The 24,079-nt window shown below is 43.7% G+C and overlaps 1 protein-coding gene across 8 annotated transcripts in view; it reads right to left on the bottom strand.

The window, feature by feature from the left end:
• Positions 1-24,079, bottom strand: part of Mast4 (microtubule associated serine/threonine kinase family member 4) — a 593,693-nt gene that overhangs the window by 343,295 nt on the left and 226,319 nt on the right. Inside the window, exon 1 of one of the 8 annotated variants that reach the window (XM_085830878.1) lies at positions 16,827-16,917. The exons of the other annotated variants lie outside the window; for them this stretch is intronic. Coding sequence (XP_085687004.1) covers positions 16,827-16,865 — 39 coding nt within the window. The 5' untranslated portion in view covers positions 16,866-16,917. Of the gene's footprint in view, positions 1-16,826; positions 16,918-24,079 lie in introns of those variants that run through there. 8 annotated transcript variants of the gene reach the window in all.

Below are 24,079 nucleotides of genomic sequence, written 5' to 3'. Positions count from 1 at the left end.
TTAGGCCTATTTTCTCTAGGTCCCAAGTTATTTAGCTCTAGAAACAAACTAACATCACTTCCACAGACCAAAAGAACTTCCCTCCGTTTAACAGACTAATGTCTATTTCATCCTCCTTCATGAATAAACGTCCACAGCTGTCATGCCCCCTTCAAGCCTCCACTTGGAAAACTGCAATGTAGCTTAAACTTCTCAAGGCTGTTGGGGAAGAAAAGATGAGAGAACTCATGGCCATTACTCAGCCTGGCTACACACAGACACCCTGACACATTTATCTCTGGATTTCCAGCTTGCATTGATCAGTCTTGTCACGACAACGAAGGAAGGCTACTTATGGTGAAAACATGTTTATTTAGCTCAAGGTTCTATAGATTTAAGGACAGGGTATGGGCATCAGATGGGCTCTGGTAAGAGCCTCATGGGAGAACATTTGCAACAGGGATGAGTTTGGGGCAAGGCAGGAAGCAGCAAAGAAAAATGAACGGGACCGGACTCAGCTAACTCAGGGCAACACTGAAATGACCTGAACCCTTCCAGAACATTCCCCAAGGACCCTAAAGACTTCCTTCCCATAGGGCTCCAGCTCTGAAAGAGTCTGTCAGGCCTCACAACTCCAAACCTGAGACCAACTTCCAGACACACTGACACCTTGGCACATTTGCACCATAGCACACACTATTCTGCACGAGACTTCTGATGACCTTGCCACGGTGGGCCATTCTACCGACCTCGGAGAGGCAAGCAGTACACAATCAAAATGAGGTCACTCCACTCTTACTTTTAATCCAGACACCTTGGCTTGTGGCTACCTGCTGTCACTTGCTAATCCTATGAATTAATGACAGGCTAGGCAACTCTGCCACTTCCTCTTCTAAGGACAGAGAAAAGCAGGGGCGGCAGGAGAAATGAGACAACACAGTAAAACACTGACCATGCTGCCATGCACTTAGTAGCTCCATCAAATTAATATTCAAGACTGCTAAGTAGGATGCTCATTTTCAAGAGGATCTCTGAAGTCCCAGTGAAGAAGCCCAAATATACACTGTCCAATGCTTAACTGTCTAATTACTAATTACCTATGCCTTCATGAATTATCACCGAACAGTAGAGCTACTGTTAATCACTTAACACTAGTCTTCCTTCTCTGCTTGTGGCCACAAGCTTCAGAATACTTTTGTGTTTGTCCTTGTGGTCTCTATCTAGCACCTGGTAGAGACCAGGGACCACCAATGCATGGAGGTCCTCCCTTACTTCCCCTATCTCATGCGCTTACTGGAGGACTTCATCCATTCTACAGACATTAGAAAGTGAGTCCAACCACAGGAGTTTCTACAGATTCTAAACTCTGAAAATGGGCACGGGTGAACCCTAATCTACATATCAAAACTCCCAAGAATATTTTCCATTCCTCTGAGTAACCAGCCCTTCCTAGAAATAAAAGAATCTTCCGTTGCATAAGAAAAGCTGATAAGGTCACCTTTGACACTGTTCCCATGGTTTTATTCGCGTCTGTAGGGTCATGCCACCTGTATCTCTGCTTCTGGGCTGGTTTGGGTCTCATCTCTCCAGACTTATACATAGCCTTCTTGTCTACCACACATCTCCTCTCAAATGTTCCAGTGAGACCCAAAGTTGATCCAGAACAGGGTGGAAACAGTTTCCAATCTCTACTTTTGTGTTTATGTTTCCCATAACCCCACCACTGCACAAGTATCCTCTAAGGGCTCTCAGAGCATCCTGACAGGTCTACCCATTTACTGAGTACTTACTATGTAGCTGTCAAACCATCCTAGCACACAGCTCTGTGTGACATTAGTCTCTCTTCATTTCTGGCCATAAGCCCCCAGCAGACAACAGGAATCCAGCCCTGCATGACCTTGTATCTCTGGTTTAGTAAACCCAAAGTTGCAAAGCAAGTATCTGCTGGGTGAATGAATGGCTGACTGTTGCTGTGAAATGAGCCTGGTTCTGATGCCACAGAATAAAGCTCGCTGTACAGACCACAGGTTAATTCCAGGAAGAGTTGCGATGCCAAGAAGAATGTAACTGCTCACTCATAGTCTAAAAATGCTTTCTCAAATCAAATCAACATGATGCTGTGTCCCCCAAAGTAAGGACTGTTTTATCTGGGTGGAAATAGCATTTAGTCAGTGTGCCTCTGCCTGAAAGTTTAAGGTATAATAAGAGTTGAGGAGTGAGGAGCCCAGGGTGGGAGGAAGTTCTGCAGAAGTGGGAAACCAACCACCCATAACCTTCACACACAGACACACACACACATACACACACGCACAGACACGCACACACACACACACACACACACACACACACACACACACATACGTACGTACAGTCTGGACTGGCTGAGAACAGCTGTTAGAGATGAATGCCAGACTTCACACCAGCTTCCAGTTTAGAACTACCTAAGGAAAGTGTCTGACAATGACAGGAAGGACTAACATAATGTAAGACACCCTCCTAGTGAGGAGGCAGGAAATGATGCCGTGCAGCCACTGTTTCAGTGTGGCTGCTGCTAGGCTCCCAGCTATCTACTTTAACTAACTGAAGGTGGCTTGGGGGACACAAATGGAGCTAACTCAGAGAAGTTAGTAAGAGTCTAACCCTGGTCATTTCCTTCTGTGTTCTGCAGAGGCTTCCCATGGAAGCTTGTTATTTTCTCTGAGCAATCAGCCCTTCCGAGAAATGACAGACCCTTTCAGGGTACAAAAAGAGCTGATAAAGTTCCTCCTGACATGGCTCTCACGGAGGGACAGGATGTTTAATTCGGATGATTACAAATGTTCCTCCCCAGAGATGCAACATTTAATAAAGAACTCCACTTTACCCTGTGTTCCTTCTATCAAATCAGGTGTGGAAGAGTGAGTAGTTCTGGGTCAGGTAAGAAACCCATCTCCCTTCTTGTAAGTGAAGTGGCCATGGCTGGGGAAAAAGGACCCTGGAAGACAGTGATTGTTTGGGGGTTTGGGGGTGTAATTGTAGAGCAGACCAAATAGCAGTGAAGCCATGTTACTGACATTACAATATTCTCTCCAAGGAACCTGACAAATGGAAAGCCATACACAACTTGAAAACACAGGTGAACGGACAGAGCAGGGAGGAACCTTCCCTTTCAGGGCCACTAATGTAGCGACTATCACACAAAGAAAAGGCGCTTTGACATCAAAGCTCCATCTCACAAAAGCCCTTTAAGTATCACATACAAAAGGGCAAAACAGCATCAAGTCCTTTTGACTCTACCCCTTTCACAGGGAGGACAATTTAACGATAGCATCGATGAGGGACAGACCTGGCGTGGGCATACATGCACGTGTGCGGACAAATACTCGAGTACATTTACACTCTAAATTTTAAGTTATCTCGATTGGTTAAAGTTCACTAGGCTAATGTGGTGTTAGAGATGTAGACTTTCACTCATGGAATTTTAAATAATAGTAATGGGATTTATCTAGACGCACAGGCAGAACCTAACTATGAAGCACATGAATAAAGACTGCGCATGAATTTTGAAAGCTTATTTTTCATAAGAAAACGAAGAACCAAATGTCTGACTTCTTGGAGTCTCTAAGCGTAGCCTGGATTTGCATTTCAATAGCTTCCAAGGTAAGCGCTGTGAAATTGGTCAAATGTATAGACTTGCATCTCGGCCTCCAACCCCAATCAGCCAATTAGTTTCTAGAGAAAGTGGCATAGTGGGGTTGCTATCCAGGAGCTCAAAACCTATTCCCACAAATGCACATCAAAGTCATCTCAAAACAAATATGTTGAGAACACGGGTTTTCAAAGGAACAAATTCCAGAGTGGAGACACAAAGTGCGGGCACAGCTTCTATGGCCAGGAAACACACACACACACATACACACACACACCACACACACACTCACACACAGAGGCATGCTCGCACACAAGCACACATACACCAAAGTAGCAGACAAGGAAGGAACATGAAAATATGAAGACTGAGGCCAGTAGTCTGGTAGAAAGGAAAGCTGGTCAATCTGTGTCTCTAAAATGAAACTAATTTCAATGCAATCACCACTACATACAGCAGGTTCAAAGGGACAAGCTGGACACAGGAGTACGGTGGGACCCATCCCCCGGGTTAGCTTGTGTCATGGGACGAGGCTGATGTGGTGGGGTGACTTGATGGACTCCAGGACAGTTCCCCTTGACCCTTCTGGAGCTCCCTTAATCATGAATTTTCTGGAAAGCCCAGAGAGGCCCACTGCTAGGTATTCTGGGTAACCGTCTCCGTGGGCGCCCTTCCAAGTGGCACCATGGTACTGTTCTTCCTGCTTTCCCTAGTCCTTCGTACGTCCTTTTAATAAAAACAGGGCTATTAGACATCAAGAAGCCCAGAGGAGGAGGTGTAAGGTTTGGCTCATAGCAGGAACCTAAGAACTAAAATACAAACAAACAGAATTGAATATATGAGAGTATATAAACAAATGAGAATATATCAGGAACAAGGGAATGTACGAATTGTAAGCACTATAAACTTCATTTTTACTAAGGGTCCCACTCGCACACCATGACTAGTGCTGTGGTCTAAACGTGTGTAACCCCTCCTCCTCCCAGGCACGCGCACGCCAAAGCCTTTACTTCCAGTGTGATATTTATAGGTGGGCCTTTGGGTGTTAAAGCTGGCTTTGACAATGGGGTAGGGTGTTGAGGATGAGCCCAGTGTCTTGACTGAAATGAAAGACAGAGTATCTCTCTCCTAAGCATCCAGCCAGGTAAGTAGAAAGAGACGGGATACAAAGTCTGTAGGCACCTTGATTTCGGACTCTCCATCAGCCTGTGAGAAATGACTGTACTGTTGTTTTGTTATGGCAGCCCAGAGTGCTCACACAGAAAGCTGCCTGCTTTAAGTCCTCATGACTTCCTAGCTGCGTAAACGTGGCTGCTTCCATATTGCAGAGGAAACAGAACCCCAAACAAACGGAAGCTGTGCTCTAAAGCTACCTGCTACGGAGCCATGTGTGAGGCATATATATGCTGGAAGCTCGCACATAACAGCAGCAGCCACAGCCACAACTCCAAAACTTAGGATGTCCTCCCCATGTCCTTGACACCAGCCAAGGTGACTTTTACACACATACGTCACACTTGTTTTAACAACACCCTTCTGAGTTAAGAACTATATCTTGCTGATAACAAAAGCAAAGCTTCAAAGGAGTATTGCTGTCTACAGGGGTTGGGACCAATACATGGCAGCAACACTCAGACCGGACAGGTGGCTGGGTGACCTTGCAGACGCTGTGCTCAGCCACACAGAAGCCTGCCCTGTGCATGAGTCTCTACTGCTATCATACACTGCAACCCAGACTGCAGAAGTCAGTGCTTACGCAAAGTCAGTGCGAGCCGGCCAGTTCTGACTCCAGGCGCTTGGGCCCAGGCTTAATTGACAGTTGCTGTTCTGGCCAGGTTCCCCAGAGACAGCTCTGTGACACTGCCCAAGCCAGCATGCTCCAAGACCTCAGCTGTCTGAGACACATAGATAAACCCAAGTGACAAAGGTAAGTTGAGAGTCCAGCCAGGAGAAAGTACCCCTGCTGACCATGAGGCCACATGAAGGAAATGTGTACTGAGTTCTACCTACAGGGGGATGGGATGTATAATAAAAATGATCTACTCTCACACATCATCAGATATGACTCAGCTTACCAAAATGTGTCTCACAGTTGGGCTACTGTACACCCTAAGAAATGAATCGTGAGCTTTACCATTAATAGAAAGAATAAGGTTTTAATGGAAAACTGCAAATAGTGTCAATCGTATTATTCAATTTATCTCCACAGTAATGCTAAAACTAAGAGAATATATCATACGAAGCTATGAAACTATTAGTGCTTCATTAAAAATATTATATGATTTAAAAAATCACAAGATGAAATAAATCTAGGCTTACTTCTCTTAATAACATATTTGATTTTTAGTTATGCGTCTCTGTGTAAGTGGATGTGGGTTTGTGCACATGAACACAGGCACCTGTAGAGGTCAGAAGCAGGAGTCAGATTTCCTGGAGCTGGAGTTACAGGTGTGTAAGCCACCTGGTGTGGGTGCTAGGAGCCAAACTGGGGTCCTGCACTGCTACGCCCCAGTCGAGTCAACTGGACAAGCCGAGAGGCTTAAAAGTCACTCATGAGGCAAAAGGGCTTCAAGGAAGCTCTCCTCCTGGAGTCTAGCGTTCCCTAATTTTTCATTCCTGAGTTCCATTCCCGAGTTAGTCTAGTGTATGGATCCACGTGCTCTCTCTCAATATTTTCCTATCATACGTGCCTTTTAAGATTGAATTCTGACATAGCTAAACCAGTGTTCCAACAGTCCTAGTTCGTCCTTAGCAAGACCTTGGGCTTGGATTTCAGTACTGCCCCTGGTATTACACTATCTCTTTGAGTAAAAGTTAGGTCCCTGCCCTTCACAGGAATCTACCATCACCTAGGAAGAAAGAAGTTTCTGACCGTAGGGGAAACCAGAATAGATGCTTAGTATTATAGCTGAGTTACACCTATTTACAGGAATTTACTATGGTTTAGTAAACAGATCGGGCTGTGGTTTTAGAGTATTGCATTATTCATGAGATGGTTAGCTAGAATGGAACTCCCTAGTTAGAACCATGACTTGGGTGTGAAAGCCCTTGCCCTAGGAGTGAAAAGTTCTCACACCTGGCTTCTATGACTATAGCTGACCTTAGATAGAGCTGACTTTGTCTCAGTTATTTTACTGCCCAGTTCCTTCCGATCTTTGTGTTTTCATTCCTCTGTTCTGTGTAAGAGTCATTAAGCATCCGGTTACCTCATTTGTACCTTGCGGGTATGTCACCCAACTTCTTTATTGTCTTCTGTATAAAAAGTCTGAAGCTCGAATTGTAAAATTACATTCAGATTCTACACACGAACTCTCCTGTGTGTGTCTGTTTGTCACTCGCTCATCCACGCTTTGCCCACCTGCGACGAGAGACCCCGTTCCACGCAGACACAGGGACCCAGAGGGTCTGCGGCACTGCACAAGAACAGTAGGCTCTGAACTATTCAGCCAACTCTCCAGTCCCCCATGCAGACCTACTTCTAACTTGGAGCGTCAAGGTTTTAGAATTATTAGTCTGCTAGCACTTTCTTCAGTCATTTTGAACTTCTGACAAAAATCTGTAAGTTCCTACAGCTTCCCTGAGGATATGTGTGTTCTCAACAAATAAAACTGGGCGAGTATTGCTAATAAAAATAAAGCCAGTATTCTCACATATTGGCCTCTCCAAAAGACGTGTTTAGTATTTGTATTATCAATGTGACTTAATGGCTTTGTGTACATGTTCACGGGTGCCAAAAGAAATGGGAAAGAGCGTCAGAAAACTGATTAAAAGGGTCCCTTGTATCCAGTGCCTTTTTAAGGTGAATCCTTTATCTTCAATTACAGATATTCCATTCAAATGGAACAAGAATTTCAGTGGATTTTGATGTAATCTCACTTAGGTTTTAAAATCACTCCCTGTTTCAGGCAATATGGTGCCTGCCTCATCATCTTCATTTAAGAATGAATTGCCTTTTCCATTACAGCCTCTCTCATCTGAGGTGTTTTGCTCTGCTTTTCAAAATTGTATTGGAATGAGACTTGTAGGCAAGTTGTCAAAGCTGGAAGCAATTTTCAAAATGAAAGAAAAAGAAAATGGAAAAAAAAAACCCACGTATCTTCTGGATACATTATATTCAGGGTGCGCCACCAAAACCATTAACCTAACTCTGCGTACTCCGATTTTAACCATCCAGGCAAAATATGCATTAAGATACGCACTGTAGTATAATTCTCAAAGCTGTTCTAACAAAAATCTGTTAATCTGGGAGAATCTGTCTTCTCCCCATACTTGAGGTCTACACCAATTATTTATTATGGTTGATCACGTCAGACTCTCATCTAGACACCTCTTGAGAAGACTAAAACTACACATGCAACTGGTCCCTGCACAGGGCCCCTAGGTGGCGCCTTAGGTGGCGACCACAGGTGCCATGACTCTTTTCAACATTCAAACCACTTCCTGCTATTTCACTAGCCCTGAGCCTAGGAGTCATCTCCAGTCTCCTCCATCCTTCCTTTCCTGACCAGTGACAGTCCCTGCAGTCACTACAGCCACTGCATCCTGTTGACATCAGCCCTAAATTGCTGTTCTCGTTCTTCCTCCGTCAGCAGCTCCATCCAGAAATCCAGCTCGCCTCACTTCCAACCTGACAGCTCTTTCTCCTGCTTCTAGTTTTGGGCTTCTCCAAGCATTTTTCCATGAACAGCTGATAGCTGCTAAGTCATTTCTGTGCTTGACTCAAAATCCTGCAATGGCCTCCTCATAAAATGTCCCGTGCCTCCATTTAACATCGTTACTAGGGCTTGGTTCTTTGCTTCCTCTTACAACTGTCTGAAGCTCCTTATAAAGGGTGGATGTATCTGTAGGCTATGCCTTGCTCGCCTTGTGTGTACAACCTGCCTAGAGTGATCCTATCACCTGCTCGACACTCATCTGGCTTCCACTATCTGACAGAGATTCAACCGCCCTAAAGTCATGACTAACATGGCCTGGCCTTCAGGATGCTTGAAAATTGCGGTCACCAGCACAAGTCTATAAGTCTCTCCCACGGCAGGTCCATATTCTACTCTTTTTGCCCTGCTAGAGTCTAAAAGAAAAACACACAGTGCATATTGGAGACAAAACACACTGTTTTGACATAGACCTGTTCAATACAACTACCATCATCGCCGCCATCACCACTGCCATCATTGTTGTTTTTGTTGTTAAACGTCTCTGGAAAGGAGGGCAAAGGATGAGTAAGGGCTGTTATTTGCTGCCTAAAGGAAAAGCAGAAACACCCACAACTCATGTAAAATAATAAATATGAGAAGTAAAATAGGTGTGCTTTCCACGAGAAGGGTTCCAGTCAAAAGTGTGGGCATCTGTTATCTCTGGCACCAGGAGGTAGCTTGCAGAAGCAAGGCAATTGTCCTGGTATGACCCTGAGGTAGTTTTCTGAAGTACACCATGAAGCATGTTGGCAACCATTCCGACAAGGTAAAATTGCGCTCCCATGCTTTGGGCTAATGATCTAGTGCTGCCTCTAGCCATCCCCACTGTAATAAGCATGCTCCCAAGTGGGTGGCTAAATGGTTTGTGCCCTCTCATTGCTGTCACTGATGTTATCTGGGAACTCGAGAAATAATACAAAGTGTTTTCACGTCCTCCTCTCACATACACCCCTACCTGTCCATTCAGAAAACAAAAAACCACATTTTCTTACTGGAAGAAAGAAGGCCAGACATAGCACTTCCAGTGATGTCATATGGGTGTCATGGCTTAAGGAAGAGTACATTTCAGCCATAGCTGTGTACCCCTGCCAAATGGTAATGGAATCCCTGTGTACCAGGTCCAGAGCACAGGCAAGAGGAAGTTCACTGATAGCAACAGGGACTTCCAAAGTTTCTCTGAGACAGTGATGAATAAAACCAGTCCTTAAAAACCCTCTCTTTTATTAACAATGACAAAACATATCATGTTTGCTCTAAAGGGAATGGAGACAGATACAATGTTCTCATGCCATCCAGACATGAAGGGGTTAATATGTTAATCCATTTCTTTTAAAATCTGGATGATATGAAGAAAAACAAAATAGATTTTAGATGTTGGTTATGATGTGTGGTTTTCAGACTTTTTATACCTCGTTGTGATCCATCTTTAAGAACTCTGCAAAGAAGGCTATTTGCTTACTGGGGAAGAATCAAACAGCCTGAGATCACACAGTACATGGTACACATGAGATGACTTTCAACACTCTAAAACACGTGCAGGCTTCTGCCTTCTGTCCCATTAGGCAGGCACAGGCACCCATGTGCATGAGTGCGCGCGCGCGCACACACACACACACACACACACACCCTTGCTCCGTGTATGTATGCATTTGCATATGTGCATGGTACACATTTTAAATAAACTTACACGTTAGTGTTAGCTAGTACCCTGCTCTCTTAATCACTTGATGCCCTGTCAGCTTTCTGACATCACTAAACACATTTCAAAACCACGATGTTAATGGTAGTGCGGCCCTCTATCATGTGTACCTCATGTTATCTGCCAAGCTCCCTGTTTATGGTTGGTGCCAAGAAAAGTATGTAATTCTACGCGAAGTTGGTACCGTCTGCTTGTATTTCATAATTTATGTGAAATATGTTTCTAGTAAATTCAAGCAGCCTATTTGCTTTTGTTAGGTTCTAGTGCCAACAATAAAATGATTGGTTGCTTCACGCATATTGATTTTTCTAAGTTCATGTGATTCTCAATTTTTATAGTTTATTGATTAGCTTGTCTATTATCTTCTTCAGTCTGCTCACATTCCTTTAAGTAATTTCATTGTTTGGAGCGCAACATTATCAAAGTTTTAGGACCCATCTACTCTAAGGCATTTTTTTCCCCCGACAACTTAAAATTTTTAAAGGTATAATAAATAAAACCGTGTGACACTTCAAAGAAGCAAGCAAGAACTAAAGAATGAAGAACAGTCTGCTACATATGTAGTCAAATCTGGGCAGCTAGGGTACAAATGAGAAGAGAAGATGTGAGCACAGAGTGCTCATCACTGGATTAAAAGATGCAAACTAGCTCACCTAGGAAGGGAGAGTAGGTCTGCTCATGGGCCATTTTATCATATGTGTCTAAACCAATTTATTGTATGGGCCTAACAAAGGGACAGCAGCCAGCAGAGTAGGTGGAGCTTCCAGGGTCTGGGGATGGATTATAAAAGGTGGAGAGAAGTTTCTCAGTCATTTTCTTTATCACCTCTCAATAAAAGGACTTAGTATTAGGCAGTAATTCTGCAAAAAAAAAAAAAAGGCATCTCTGGGCAAACAGATGGATGAGGTAGAGGTCGTGGATTCTAGGCTGAGACCTGTTAGAGGGTAGTCTGGCAGATGAATTGAAAGTGTTCTCCTGGGTTAGTCCCCTCACGCAGGGCTGGGTGCCTGAGTCACTGAGCCGCTCTTCCCACTAAGCTCCTGATCACTCTTTATTCCTGGAGATAAAGAAAAATACAGATGGGGCAGCTGGGGCAGTGGTCTGAGCTTCCTAATGCTGCAATCCTTAAATACAGTTCCTCATGCTGTGGTGAGCCCAATCATAAGATCGTTTTCATTGCTACTTCATAACAGTGATTTTTTTGATACTGTGATGAATTGCAATGAAGATATTTGGCATGCAGATGTTGATATGTGACCTCCAATGGGGTTGTGACCCACAGGTTGAGAATCCCTGATCTAGTCACATGGTTGGCTACATCTTCTAGATTCTGGGTTCTATTAGCTTCTGTCCCCTTCTAACCACTTTTGTTCAGGAAGTTGAACATCCCCTTGCTGCTTCTGGCTTCTGCACAATCACCTAAGCTTTTCTCATGCTCCCCACATCACTGCACTAAACATCTTAAACTAATTTATGCATGCCGTGAGTCGATTGCCCGGATACCGGTGACACCCTTATTTAATTACTTAAAATAATACTCTACACAACTCTGTAATAGCATGGAAGAGAGCTAAAGTTAATGGAAAAGGTCCTGAGTGTTACCCCTGTGCTAAGAAAGCACCCATTCTCTTCAAACTTCCATGGCTATTGTGCACACGCAAACATGGAGATTCAGAATGTTGAAGAAACCTAACCCTGGGTGTAGAGATATTCCACATCACTGAGCACAGATATGATCCTAAAGTCTAAAGACTACAAGTCTAAAAACTAAAGAGTGTAAGTCTATAGTTTTAAAATGAGCTATTCACAAGTACAATAATCTAAAGTAATATAATAATTTAAAAATATAATGATTCAAATATGCTATAGAATTAAGTATGTAAATAAAACAATGAGATCCTGGGAAGATTAGGATGGAATGCAGTAATTATGGAAAATTCTATGAACAACTGAGAATTTACTTTGGTTTATAATAAGCAGAAAGAATTTGAGTAAAATAAAGAAAGGTGGCCTGTCATGATGGTACATACCTTTGATCCTCTTACTCAGGAGGCAGAGGCTGGCGGATCTCTGGGAATTCAAGGACAGTTTAGACTACATAGTGAGTTCCAGGACAGCCTGGGTTATATAGAAACCCTGTATAAAAAAAGAAAGAAAGAAAAGGAAAAATAATTGAAGTAATCCTAGGAAAACAGGATGCAAGTATATTGGATAGCCTTAAGAACGATGAGACAGTCTTGGCACGCACACCATAGTGAGACTAGAAAGGTAGAGAGAGCAGAAGAAAGATGCAGTGCTCATTCTTATTCTATCCTGGAGGAGAAGGGAAGTTTGGTGGGAACAGGGTTGAGAAGCAGGCCGGACAGGACAGAGCCCTGAACCCTGAGGATACCAGGCATCTTCGCAATCCAGGAGAGAAGAATGTTAGACCTAAACTCTACATATGTTCATGGAGACCTCATGGCTTGGTAAGAGGATGCAAGTGATGGGGAAATCAAACTTAGGAACAAGGGTGACACAGCGAATTAGTCTATTATTCACAGAATGATTGCAAAGATAGATAATAAGGTGTTAGGTTCTTAACTATGGGGGAAAAAAGGAGGATCCAGTATAAATTGATTGATTGATTGGTTGATTGATTTTTTTTCCTGAAACAGGGTTTCTCTGTGTAGCCCCGGCTGTTACAGAAATCACCTATAGACCAGGCTGGCCTCAAACTCAGAGATCCACCTGCCTCTGTCTCCTGAGTGGTGAGATTAAAGGTATATTCCACCATGTCTGGCTTCAAACTTATTTATTTTTACATCATTAACCTTTTTTATTAAGATTAGTGACCCTTAGAGTATAAATAAGCTATTTTTTTCTGAACTCAAAGATATATCAGCATTACCTATCATAGCAGGCTACATATCATGCCTGTCTCCAAGCAGAAAGCAAACTGCCGATGCATAAGAAACACTGTTCGTGTGTGCTTCTAATCGGTCTAACAAATTAGGCGGTCATTATGCCCCAATGAAGTTCTTCCTGCTTCAGTGAGATCTACAGGGCTTTCTAGAATTGCTGGGGAAGAAAAGTACCTCATCCCAAGAGGAATTTATTCCTGAGTTTGTCTACTGTGCTCTTCTAACTAGATGACTCCAAATAGCCACCCAGAGTCTTCGAAAGAACAGGGGCAGAGTGGTATCCCCACATAAGGAGAGTGTTGGTAAATCTCAGATAAGGTATAAACACACCTCTAATTACATTAAGGTTGGCAAAGAAGGGACATTGACATGTATATGACTGGAATGACCTACACTCAAGCACAAAATAGAGGCGATCTGATACTCAGATCAAACATAAAATCTCCGTCTGTTTCTCTGCTGTCTAAACTTGAATTCTAGACCAACATCAGAGAAAAATAAGGCAAAAGGCTAGTATGGGCTCTTTATTAGTTTTTTTTCCTTAAGGTGTGTATTGGGAAGTGGGGATGAGATCAGGCAAAGAAAGAAAAATCAAACAAAGCCCATGCATACTGGGAGTCTGAAACAAAGCCCATGCATACTGGGAGTCTGAAAGATGAGCCTCTAGCTACTTTGTTGCTCTACATCACACAGGGAACTGCGGATACACTGTTTCCACATCCTAATAGCTCATGCTGCCGTGGAAGTAGACTTTCACTGGGATTATTTAATGGGAGAAGATGATGCCTAGGAGGTCACAGCTCAACAAGACTGCAGGAAGAGAACCATAGAAGTCTTTCTCAGACACCTCACCCCTCTCACACCTGCCTTAATGATGCTGGGTACTCTGTGTTCTCCAGCCTCGGAATCCATCACTGGAGATAGAGGCACTCTCATTAAAACAAATAAGAGGGAAACATATAATGGAAATCACTAAAACAATTAATTTCCCTGACAGTTAAAAATTATGACCCAGAGATGAAGGATATTAGGTCTGAAAGGAGCCAGTTATCCATTGACAAATTAGACCTGTCTAGAAATCCAAATTGCCCGAAGTCCAAGGTCTGCCCGAGTCCATCAGTCAGCTTGCCTCCTGTTTTGAGATGCTGTCTGAGAAGTTTCCAGAATCTAACAGTGAAAGCCTTTGGGGGTTGTTGCTCACACTCTTCCTTCAAAAGCAGTGGCTGAAGTAACCATCAACAGCACTGGAAACACTAACAGTCTACCCAGGAGGCAGGAAGGTACAGCCACTTAAGACAGAGGCTCAGGGAGGCTACCACTTATGAGGTAGCCTTGCTCTGAGGAATTATATGTTCTGACTAAAATTGTTTTTTTTTTTTTCCTTTTTACAAAGTCCAAATTTTAAAGACATTACCAGTGTGTCTGTTCTGAAGAGCTAGAGGTACCGAGATCTTAAAATAAGTTCCAAACACACACTGTAGGATTCTGCACTGAACACATATTGCATTATTGTAAAATTAGATTTTAGAAAATTAGAATACTGTGCACTTCAGATTTCTGACACTAGGCTTTAAGTTATTTAAAGATCTGGTTAGTTCCGCATACTGTTCATTTATTCGATGCATAGACTCTCATTCTCTCTAGTACATAGCACCCTGCATATTTACAACTGTCGTGATCTCTCTAATCTGTGTTTACTGGCTTTCCTAATGATGGCTCTAACTTAATATAATATCTAATATTTATTATACTAGGTGATCTCTAACTTTAAAAACTCAAATATACCCCACATCTTGATTTTCAAAATGCAAGAGTCCTGTGTTAAAGCATGTCATGTTTCAGAAAATTAAACAGAGCCCATGGGTGATAGGGATTGTTCAGGATTCCCGATACACTGATGTCAGAGGCAGGGATAAGGAGATGGATGGAGGTTTGTTCTTGGTTCTGCTACTTCAAGTAGACCTCACCAGTAGCTGGAGTCCTAACCTCACTAGGTGGCGTTCCTCTTACAAGTTCTACAGTCATGTCTGCTGCAATGCAAATGCAGACTTCTTATTGTGTCCTTTACTTACACTGGAATTTCTTGAAACAGCTGCTCTGTGTGTGTGATGTCTTTTAAAATATGAATTGCCTTGGAGACAAGTCGAACGAAGCAAATAGGGGGCATGTGTGAGGTTGTAACTGAGAAACTTTTAGACACTTCCGCCCTCGATGTTATTTCTTATCGTGTGAAGACCCAGTTTCTCACTCACAATAGAAAGTGTTCACTACTGAGCAGGATACACTGGAGGAAATGAGGTGCCCCAAGATCAGGCTTGCTACAACAGAATCATGCACTCTAATTCCACATTAGCAAGTCAAGTGCCTTGGTTTTGTTATACATCTTTTTAGAAAGATGCAGCTCTAAACTTTAAGTTTGAAAAAAAAAAGACTCCTCTTCTATTTCTAAATTAAAACTCACTGAACCCAACCACCTTGCAAAGCCCCCAAGCTTCCAATCATCTCTGATTTCATTATAAAAAAAATTAGAGTGAAAAAATAAAACCCACATAAATTTCTTCTCAAAAATATATTTTAAAAAAACATTAAGTTAAATTACAGGGGAGAAAACACCAACACATGGCTATCAATTAATAATAAGTCGGCACTACTGGAAGTTCCACAGAACATCACTGTTTTAACAAAGAGCATTTCCATATTTAACCAGTGACTCTGAAGGGGGCAGGAAGACACACAAACAGCTGTGCATTACCAGAACTTTATGGAGAGGACGAAAACAAAGAAGAGGAAGTCACAGCAGCGACTGTACATTCAAAAACAATGACCACAGGACTCTCAAAAGAGGTCATCTGTTTACTTAGGTCTGGAACAATGGATGGCACTGAACCCCAACTTTTTCAATCCCTCTCTTGTCTACCCACAAATAATCCCCTGGCTTGGGCGCAGCACTATGATGCTAACTGAACATAAAGAATGTCACTATCAGTAGCTGACAACACCCAAAGCAGCCCGGCTAAGGGACAATGACTCAAACGGTCACCAAATAAGCATTTCTAAGCATGTCCTCTAATCTGGACCCTCGAGCAGGCATACTGTCTTAATCTCAAAAATAATGAACAAGAGCTCAATAATGGCCAAATTCTTTCCCAAAGGAAAACAAAACAAACAACAGCCCCCCCCCCAAAAAAAAAAAAAAACTTTATACAGCAAACAGAGCCATTGGTAGGTAAATACTAATTTGAATACATTTAAGCTATGGCTTCCTTAAACTCAACAACTGCCAGGCAGACTGGGGTTTTTGTTGTTTTTGTTTTTTAAGTTTTCATATTTGCTAAGTTTTCACTTGGCATACATTTGTACTCTAAGAGAAAGACAGAGAGTAAACTAGACAAAGTTGAACACAGAAAAGCAAGGGGGGGGGTGGCACACACATCCCTCCTGGTCTCTTAAACATAGCCAAGTCTGATCCAGTTGCCAGTAGAAACTTTCATTTCACCGACAGGTAGACATCTAACAGCTGCAGACAACACAGATGCCACCGGGAGGAGGTGACCCTCTGTAAAATTCAGTCCTGTGTTCCCATTACTAGACGGAGTTGCTACTGCCTCAGACTTCCCTGACATTTAATAAAACACCCGAGCTTCTTATCAGCTGCCGCCACCACCCCAGACTGAACTATTCCTGAACAACCGTGCCCAAAGTGTCAGACTAAAAGTCCTGTCTATTGTCTCTGACAAAAGACCCTCCCCTCATTGAACCCCACCATGTGTCAGACCTGTAACGAGTGCCCCAGCAGACCCCACTCCCAAGTAGATATTAAGAACTGAGCACGCAGCCCAGTATAGGAATGTCACGGGAACTTTGAAATCCTCAATGGCTCGCCACTGACAAGGCTGCACGTCAAGAATGGAAGGTTCACCTACCTGGAGCCCTCTCCGTCTCAGAATGCTGGACTCATCCATCTCCCTCTCTGCTTTCTCCGAGCCTGTCGCCACAGTCTGGCCATGCTGTACTACCTCTACTTGGCCACGATAATTCAGAGCCCCCGCAGCTGCTAAACACTTACATCACGCTCTAGCTGATTGGAGCCTGGAGTCAGCTGGTCCTGCTTAGTTATTCACTCCACCAACTTCGGAGATCACGGATGCTCTTGCAGTTCGCAGTTCGCCCGCCCGGGAGAGCGCAGCAAGTGGGCTCCGACAGGCACCTAATGTATATCCCCCCCGCAGGCAGAGGAGACTTTCGCTATCAGACTGGAAATTCGTGGGATCCCTGTTTTGTTCCTCCAAATGCTGACTGGTGGTTTTCCAGGCAAGCAGGTAAATGGCTTTTGGCAGCAACTTTGGGTCAAGCCCCTTCTGAGGTCCAGAGTAAATCAGCGCTGATACATACCTCTTAAAGCAGCAACTGATTGGGAAGGTGGAAAAAAAAAAAAAAAACGGAAAGAAAAAAGAAAGAAACAGGGCCAGCTGGCTACATCCAGCGGCACCACCACCACCACTCACTCCTGGTGCTTGTCTTTTTTAACCGGTATCAAAGGAAATAAATTGTAGGAGAACACACAAGCTGCTGCCTGAAATCTGAAAGAGGGAGCTCAGGGCGGGGCTGCTCCTCAGCCATCCTCCAAGGAGCACTTCCCACCCGGAGAGCTCCATTCAGTCATACAAACATCTCTCTGGGTCAGTTCCCAACCCTAAGGCACTGAGTTTAGGTGTTCATTTCCCCCACCTAGAACTTAGTTCTGCTGATATGGGACCAGCATATAAAAAGAAGGAAAACCTTCTAGGCCCATCATTAGCTGGGATATTAACCTATTCCTATAGCCTTATAAGCTGTTGGGGGTGGGGCAGAGGTAGAGTCCCATCATGTGCAATTTCACAGTTTGTTCCGGCTTGTTTATTCCGCTCATCTTCTTCTTAGTGCAATTCAAAGCAACCTACCAGATGAATATTAGGTTTCATTACTGGCAAGGCACAGGGGTAACAATATACGATACTATCAATTTATAATAAATAATTCCTCCTGTGTCTGCTCTAAAGATACTTAAATTGGGGGAATTGTGTGGTCCTCGGGGAGGCAGGCGCTCAGTGGTGTGTCTGAGAAACACCTCCACAGTTGCTTGCTCCACAGTTACAGATCTTGCCTTCTTGGAAAACACAGGAAAGCAGCCCTAAAATTATTTAAAATATCAGTGATTCTTGGATTCTTACCTATTCCAGAGATCTAAAGATTTCCAAATGATTCACAGGGAGGGGAGAAGGAAGAAAACCCCCATCCCCCCCTTCACTTTCTGCTCCCTTCCTGCCTGTCAGCATGCTGGTAGCCTTGCTATCAATTGATTAGATTATGTCATTAAAAATAGCTCTGGGATTTATGAATCTAAGCACTGAGCCAGACTGGTTGCATTTTACAGTGCCAGTCCTTGCATACAACTCTAGACACACAAAGGAAGTCCAGTTGGACTGTCCCTAGCTGAGGTTCGGCAGAGAAGGGTGTCAGAGCTGTCTCTACTTAGACGTGTTCATTTGATGCCACTTAAGGCAGAAAGCCCCAGACAGTTTTTAGCTCTGGCTTATATGTAGAGAAATGATGCTATGTCCAGAGAAGTGGAGGGGGCACACGGTGTGTGTGTGTGTGTGTGTGTGTGTGTGTTGGGGGGGGTTGGAGGGAGAGCACTAAGCTGGTCATCACACAACTCAAAGCATACCAATAAACTTGGGCATAAGGCACAGTTTGAAAAAAGATTCCTTCAAAACTGTACATCCTGTTTAAAATTGAAGGTGTAAAAATAGTCTGTTCTTTTTTTCTTGATGGAAAAGAAAAGCCCAATTAAAGGCAGTCAAATGGGCTTGTACAGGTCCCAGGAAAGCAGCTCCCTTGCTCACTGCCCCCGGGCACTCACACCTCTCCCTGGGAAATGAAGACCAAGAACCACAGGAGCCGTACCCATGGCCCCTTCACTTTCCAGTAGTCCTCAAAGAAGCACCCAAACTTCCCTGAGTTCTAAGAGCCCTCTTAGACAAAACCTGGGCAGCCATAAAGCCCATATCTATGTCTTTGAAAGTCTTTGCTGTCTGCCTACAGACTAAGAAGGAAGGCATACTGATTTTAGGGGAAGAAGCATTTTATTTTTTAAACCATAAAGCTCAACTTTGGAAAGCAAAAGTCACTCATGGTTCTTTCTTTTTTTTTTTTTTCTACTTTTAAAGATGTGGATGTACACACACACACACACACACACATACACACACACACACATTGTAGCTGTTTTCAGACACACCAGAGGGGGCATCGGATCTCATTACAGATGGTTGTGAGCCACACCATGTGGTTGCTGGGAATTGAACTCAGGACCTCTGAAAGAGCAGCCAGTGCTCTTAACCACTGAGCCATCTCTCCAGCCCCCATTCATGGTTCTTTTTACAAAACAACAACAACAAACACCACTAATGTACTTACTTATGCATGCACGGAGGGCAGAGAACTCTGAGGACTTGTCTCCTATACCTGGGTTATGGGACTTGAACCAGGGTCCACAGGCTTGGAGGCAAGGATCTTTACTTGCTGAGCTTGCTCCCCACCACCGTGTGTGTGTGTGTGTGTGTGTGTGTGTGTGTGTGTGTGTGTGTGTATATATATATATATATATATATATATATATATATATATATACACACATACATACATATATATGCCTTTGCTTTGAAGACCATGATCTTCAGTCTGCTAGTACTTCAGGAAAAAGTAAAGCTGCCACTAAAAAGAGAAAAAGGGAAAACACCTTTGCTCTGAAAATAAAGACCACACTTTCCTGGGAGACGGGGAGGGAGGTCAGAAGCATCTTTTCTGTGATGGATGGTGGAAGCTGTTTGGAAGTGCCACCAGAAGATGCTCTGGGGACACACTGTCAGAAAGGTAGCTGATGTGTGTCTCTGATAAGCAGAGCCTATGCAGCAGGCACCTTGGAGGTAGAACCGCCTTGATGCACAGGTCTGAAAGGACTGTGGCTGAGGACAGAGAGTGTGTCTCCTAACAAAGGGATATTTTGAGATAAAAATCTAGGTTAGCATTCCACCCTTAACTAAGTCTAAGATGAAGATTATAACCGTCAAATCTAGTATGAAAAAAAAGTATCGATTACCTGTCAAAATGTATCACTTTGAGAAGTGATACACATACATTTTAAAGAAACAAAACAAGCCAGAGGCAAAAACATTTGGGACAAAAATGAAAGGCTGCTGAAAAATCACATCAGGCAATAACGGCTGAGCGGAGGGAACAGTAAAGGGAAATTGCTACACTTAGCCTTTGCCATATATTTTCTCATCAAGATAAGCCATGTGTTAAAATGCAATAAAACCCTCAAATGATGACACTACTCACAGGTAATAATTGGGATCCAGGCTAATTTCCATTAATAAACTCATTTTTCCCTGTGATTTTATACCTTCACAGAACATGTTCACAATATTGAAAGAAAGTTCACAAAACACTAACTTCAGTACGTTTGTATTCAAATAAGACAACCCAGTGGGCTTTGTCATGCATTGTGGTCTAAATCAAGGGGTTTTGTAATATTTGGTTTACAAATGTTTACATGGGTACCTCACAACCCCATCTACCCTTAGACTCAGAAATCTATGGTCACTTAGGATAGAGGTCAAAATGACATTTCAATAACTATTGCAGGTCAGTGTCTTCCAGAGACAAAAACAATTCCAAATTCCAATCAGGAAAAGGAACATTTGGCTGCTTTTCACAAAGAGACAATGGAGATTCGTAGCCACTGGCACAGTGTTGATGTGTGACCTAAGAATTCAGGTCTGACTCTTGTCGGATGTCTGTCTACTACCTATCTGGAACCCTGTATCCAGAAGATCTGGGTTGGTTACCCTGCGTCAAGGTTTCCTTGGATTGTATCCACCCTCTGGCAATTGAATGCTTATTGAGTTTGTTTGTATACATGTTTTTTTGTTGTTCTGTTTTTTGTAAATAAATATTTATTTAACGTACATGAGTACACTGATGCTCTCTTCAAACACACCAGAAGAGGGCATCAGATCCCATGACAGATGGTTGTGAGCCACCATGTGGCTGCTGGAAATTGAACTCAGGATCTCTGGAAGAGCTGCCAGTACTCTTAACCTCTGAGCCATCTCCCGAGCCCTGCATGTTTGTTTTTTATAAAGCAAAGGTACTTGAGATTTTCAGATCTACCCTCTGCACCCCACTCCACTGGCTCCATCTTCCCCTCCCAGCACACTCAGCCTTTCCTTCTGACCATCTGTCCACCCATGAACATCTGTCCACCCATGAACATCTGTCCACCCGGAGGCCCCATGTCAAGGGAGGGAGAGGGGTCTCATCTCCCCACAAAGAAGGTTCGTTCTCCCTTGACTTTCTACCTGACCCAGAAGCAGCAATGGCAAAGGAACTCCCCAGCCCCAGCCCCAGCCCCTCAGAGCACTCTGTAAGCTTTCTGGAATTCATCACAGCTCAGAGGGATGCTTCTAAATGTGTTCATGCATAAGTGTGGTGATGACAGCTACTTCTCAACAAGGACTACAGATAATGACAAACTAGTCCCATCATTGTATCCTGTTAAGATACCTGAAAGAGAGAGAAGGCTTCAGTGTCTTACTCAGTCATTCCCCAGGGAAGTCAATATTGCCAAATGGATACATTCACCCACTAAACCACTAATTATGTTTTCCATTCACAAAATTACTACTGGTAACCAATGAATCTGTTTGCTGCTTTTTTAATGAAAAAGTTATGGGTCATATGGGGCATAAAGGGGATGATCATTCATGAGAAGGCATACAAAGATCGACTGTGGTAGCAATCATGTCCCTGTGTCCCTCTGAATGGGACAGGGACCCATAGTCATGGGCTTTGCTCAAGAGCCTTGTTTATATGCCTATTTCAATTCCTTCTTAATATCTGTAGTTTATTTCCACTCCTTTCACTTATAAATAATAGTGATTGACATTTTTTGGTCATATACTATATGCCAATCAGTCATCTCACTGAACACCGAACAGCATCATTCCCACAAATCAGGTACGCCCTGGTCCCCACCATGGATGAGGAAACTGGCATTCTGAGGGATTAAGTATCTCCTAAGAGTATACAGCCAAGGACAGGCAGAATCAAGCCACCAACTCAGATCAGGCTGGAGTCTACATCCCTACCTCCAACCTTTCCTATACTATAGTGGTTAAACCAAGGAGGGAAAGTGCTTCCAAAGAGAGACAGAGATATGAAAGGCACTTAGATCCCTTACCCTCTATGGGGGAAAATATCATAAGAGGTCAGTGATCAGAATATACCAACAAGGGCATGGAAACCCCAAGGGATGTTGGACATCTAACAGAAAAGAGGACTGAAAGCCCTTGAGCAAGACTGGCACAGAGAGGGGGAGGGGAGGGGGAGGGGGAGAGGGGGAGGGGGAGAGGAGAGGGGAAGGGGGAGAGGGAGAGGGGGAGAGGGAGAGGGAAAGGGAGAGAATATCCAGAGAGACAGGCTAGGGGGAGCAGCTCTGGGTCTCCTCTCAGTCTGACCCATGGGTCTCTGCCTTCTCAATTACACACTTTCAAATACAAGCAGCACGTAGTTACAGTCACACTACCTACGCATAGCCAAGGGCATTCCCTCAGCTGCTGTGCCAGGCCCAGCATATGTCCCGGGGGCGGGACAGTGCTGGCAGCTCTTTATTTCATAGCCCAATAACTTTTCTGGAACTCGCCACCAAGGGAGTACTCCTTAAATCCCCCTCTGCTTTTTCAGCCAAGGACTCAGAGCAAGACTGTTGCTCTACTCTGAGCAGTGCTGGGAAGGAGAGGGGAAATCCCAGCTGTGACGTCACTCTCCATTCTCCAGAAGTTGCCCTGCATAGGCAGCCAGCCAGACCTATCCAGGCTCTACCCCAGACAAGTGTACAGGCCATGGCAAGTCCCCCTTCCGGAGCCTCCTCTTTCTTAGGTGTCAAGGTATCATGGGCTTAGGGAAGAGGAAAGGGAAGGGAGTGGCCTGATGGGAAACATAGAAACCAGCATCAGTGTGCTGGGGGGGGGGGGGTTTAGAAGAAAGCCCGGCACAGCTCTGCCTGGGAACCTGTGGCCTTCCTCAGTGGTACACAAGCAGGACTTTCCATTGTTCTTCCTCCTTCTACTCAGAGCCTCTCAGAGCCTCTGCCTCCAAGGCTCTTGGCTTCCTGACTCTTCTGTCCAGGAATTTACTGAGGGATGAGGAGAGGACCGAGGACTCACTCTCCTCTGTGGGAAAGTGGAGCCCAAGGCACACTCTACTGTTACCTTTAATTCAGTTCAAATTGCAGGTGGGGTCAGTAGCAAGCATATGCCTATGAAATATGCTGCAAGCCCACGCTTCTCGCACGGAGCTCCCTTCCCACCCCATCCGCCTGCAATCTGAAGACCGTCTCAACGCATGCAACCCGTGATTCCTACTATGGCACACGCAGGATTTCGCTTAAGGCCTTTTCATGAGAAAGCTACATTGTCTTGACATCTGCATCACCATTTTTTATCTAATTATTTCTGGCATATTAGCCATCAAATCACTACTGACAACATGATAAGAATCACGGGGTTGAAAAAAAAATTACATCCTGGGAGGAAATAATAAAATATAAATCACACACATAATTTTCTTTTGAACATTTTAACAATGACACCCTCATATACATATGAAATATAGCAGACTATCCCCATAAATGCCCTAGCATCAATCACAGTGGGAAAATATCCTCTACTTTGCGAACACACGAAACCAACAAAATGTAGCATTTCTAATAAAACTGGATAATACAACTTCATTTTTTTCCATACGACATTTATGAAGTTCTGACAATTGGAAAGAGCACCAATATATTTTTTTTTCAATTATGTCCCTGAGTCTCTAAATGGTGCACAGCTAACAATGGGACCATGAGCTGGTATGTAGGAAAACTCTATGTTTCACGTTCATAGATCACGGAAATGGGGGCTTGAAGTGACATGGGTAGTATCACTGTGACATCACCTATCAACCACGCAAGCTTCAGACAGTCCTATGTTGACACAGTGATGATACGAAGGGAGCCTGAAGCGAGTAAGTATCTTATCAAGCTTAGAAAACAGGGAGTCCTAAAATGAATATGAATAAGATAAACCTT

This window comes from Mus caroli, unplaced genomic scaffold, assembly GCF_978045245.1.
Source record: "Mus caroli unplaced genomic scaffold, Mus_caroli_1 scaffold_15, whole genome shotgun sequence".
Lineage (NCBI taxonomy): Eukaryota > Metazoa > Chordata > Mammalia > Rodentia > Muridae > Mus > Mus caroli.
Note: the sequence above shows the minus strand (reverse complement) of the source record. Positions and strands in the feature narration are given on the sequence as shown.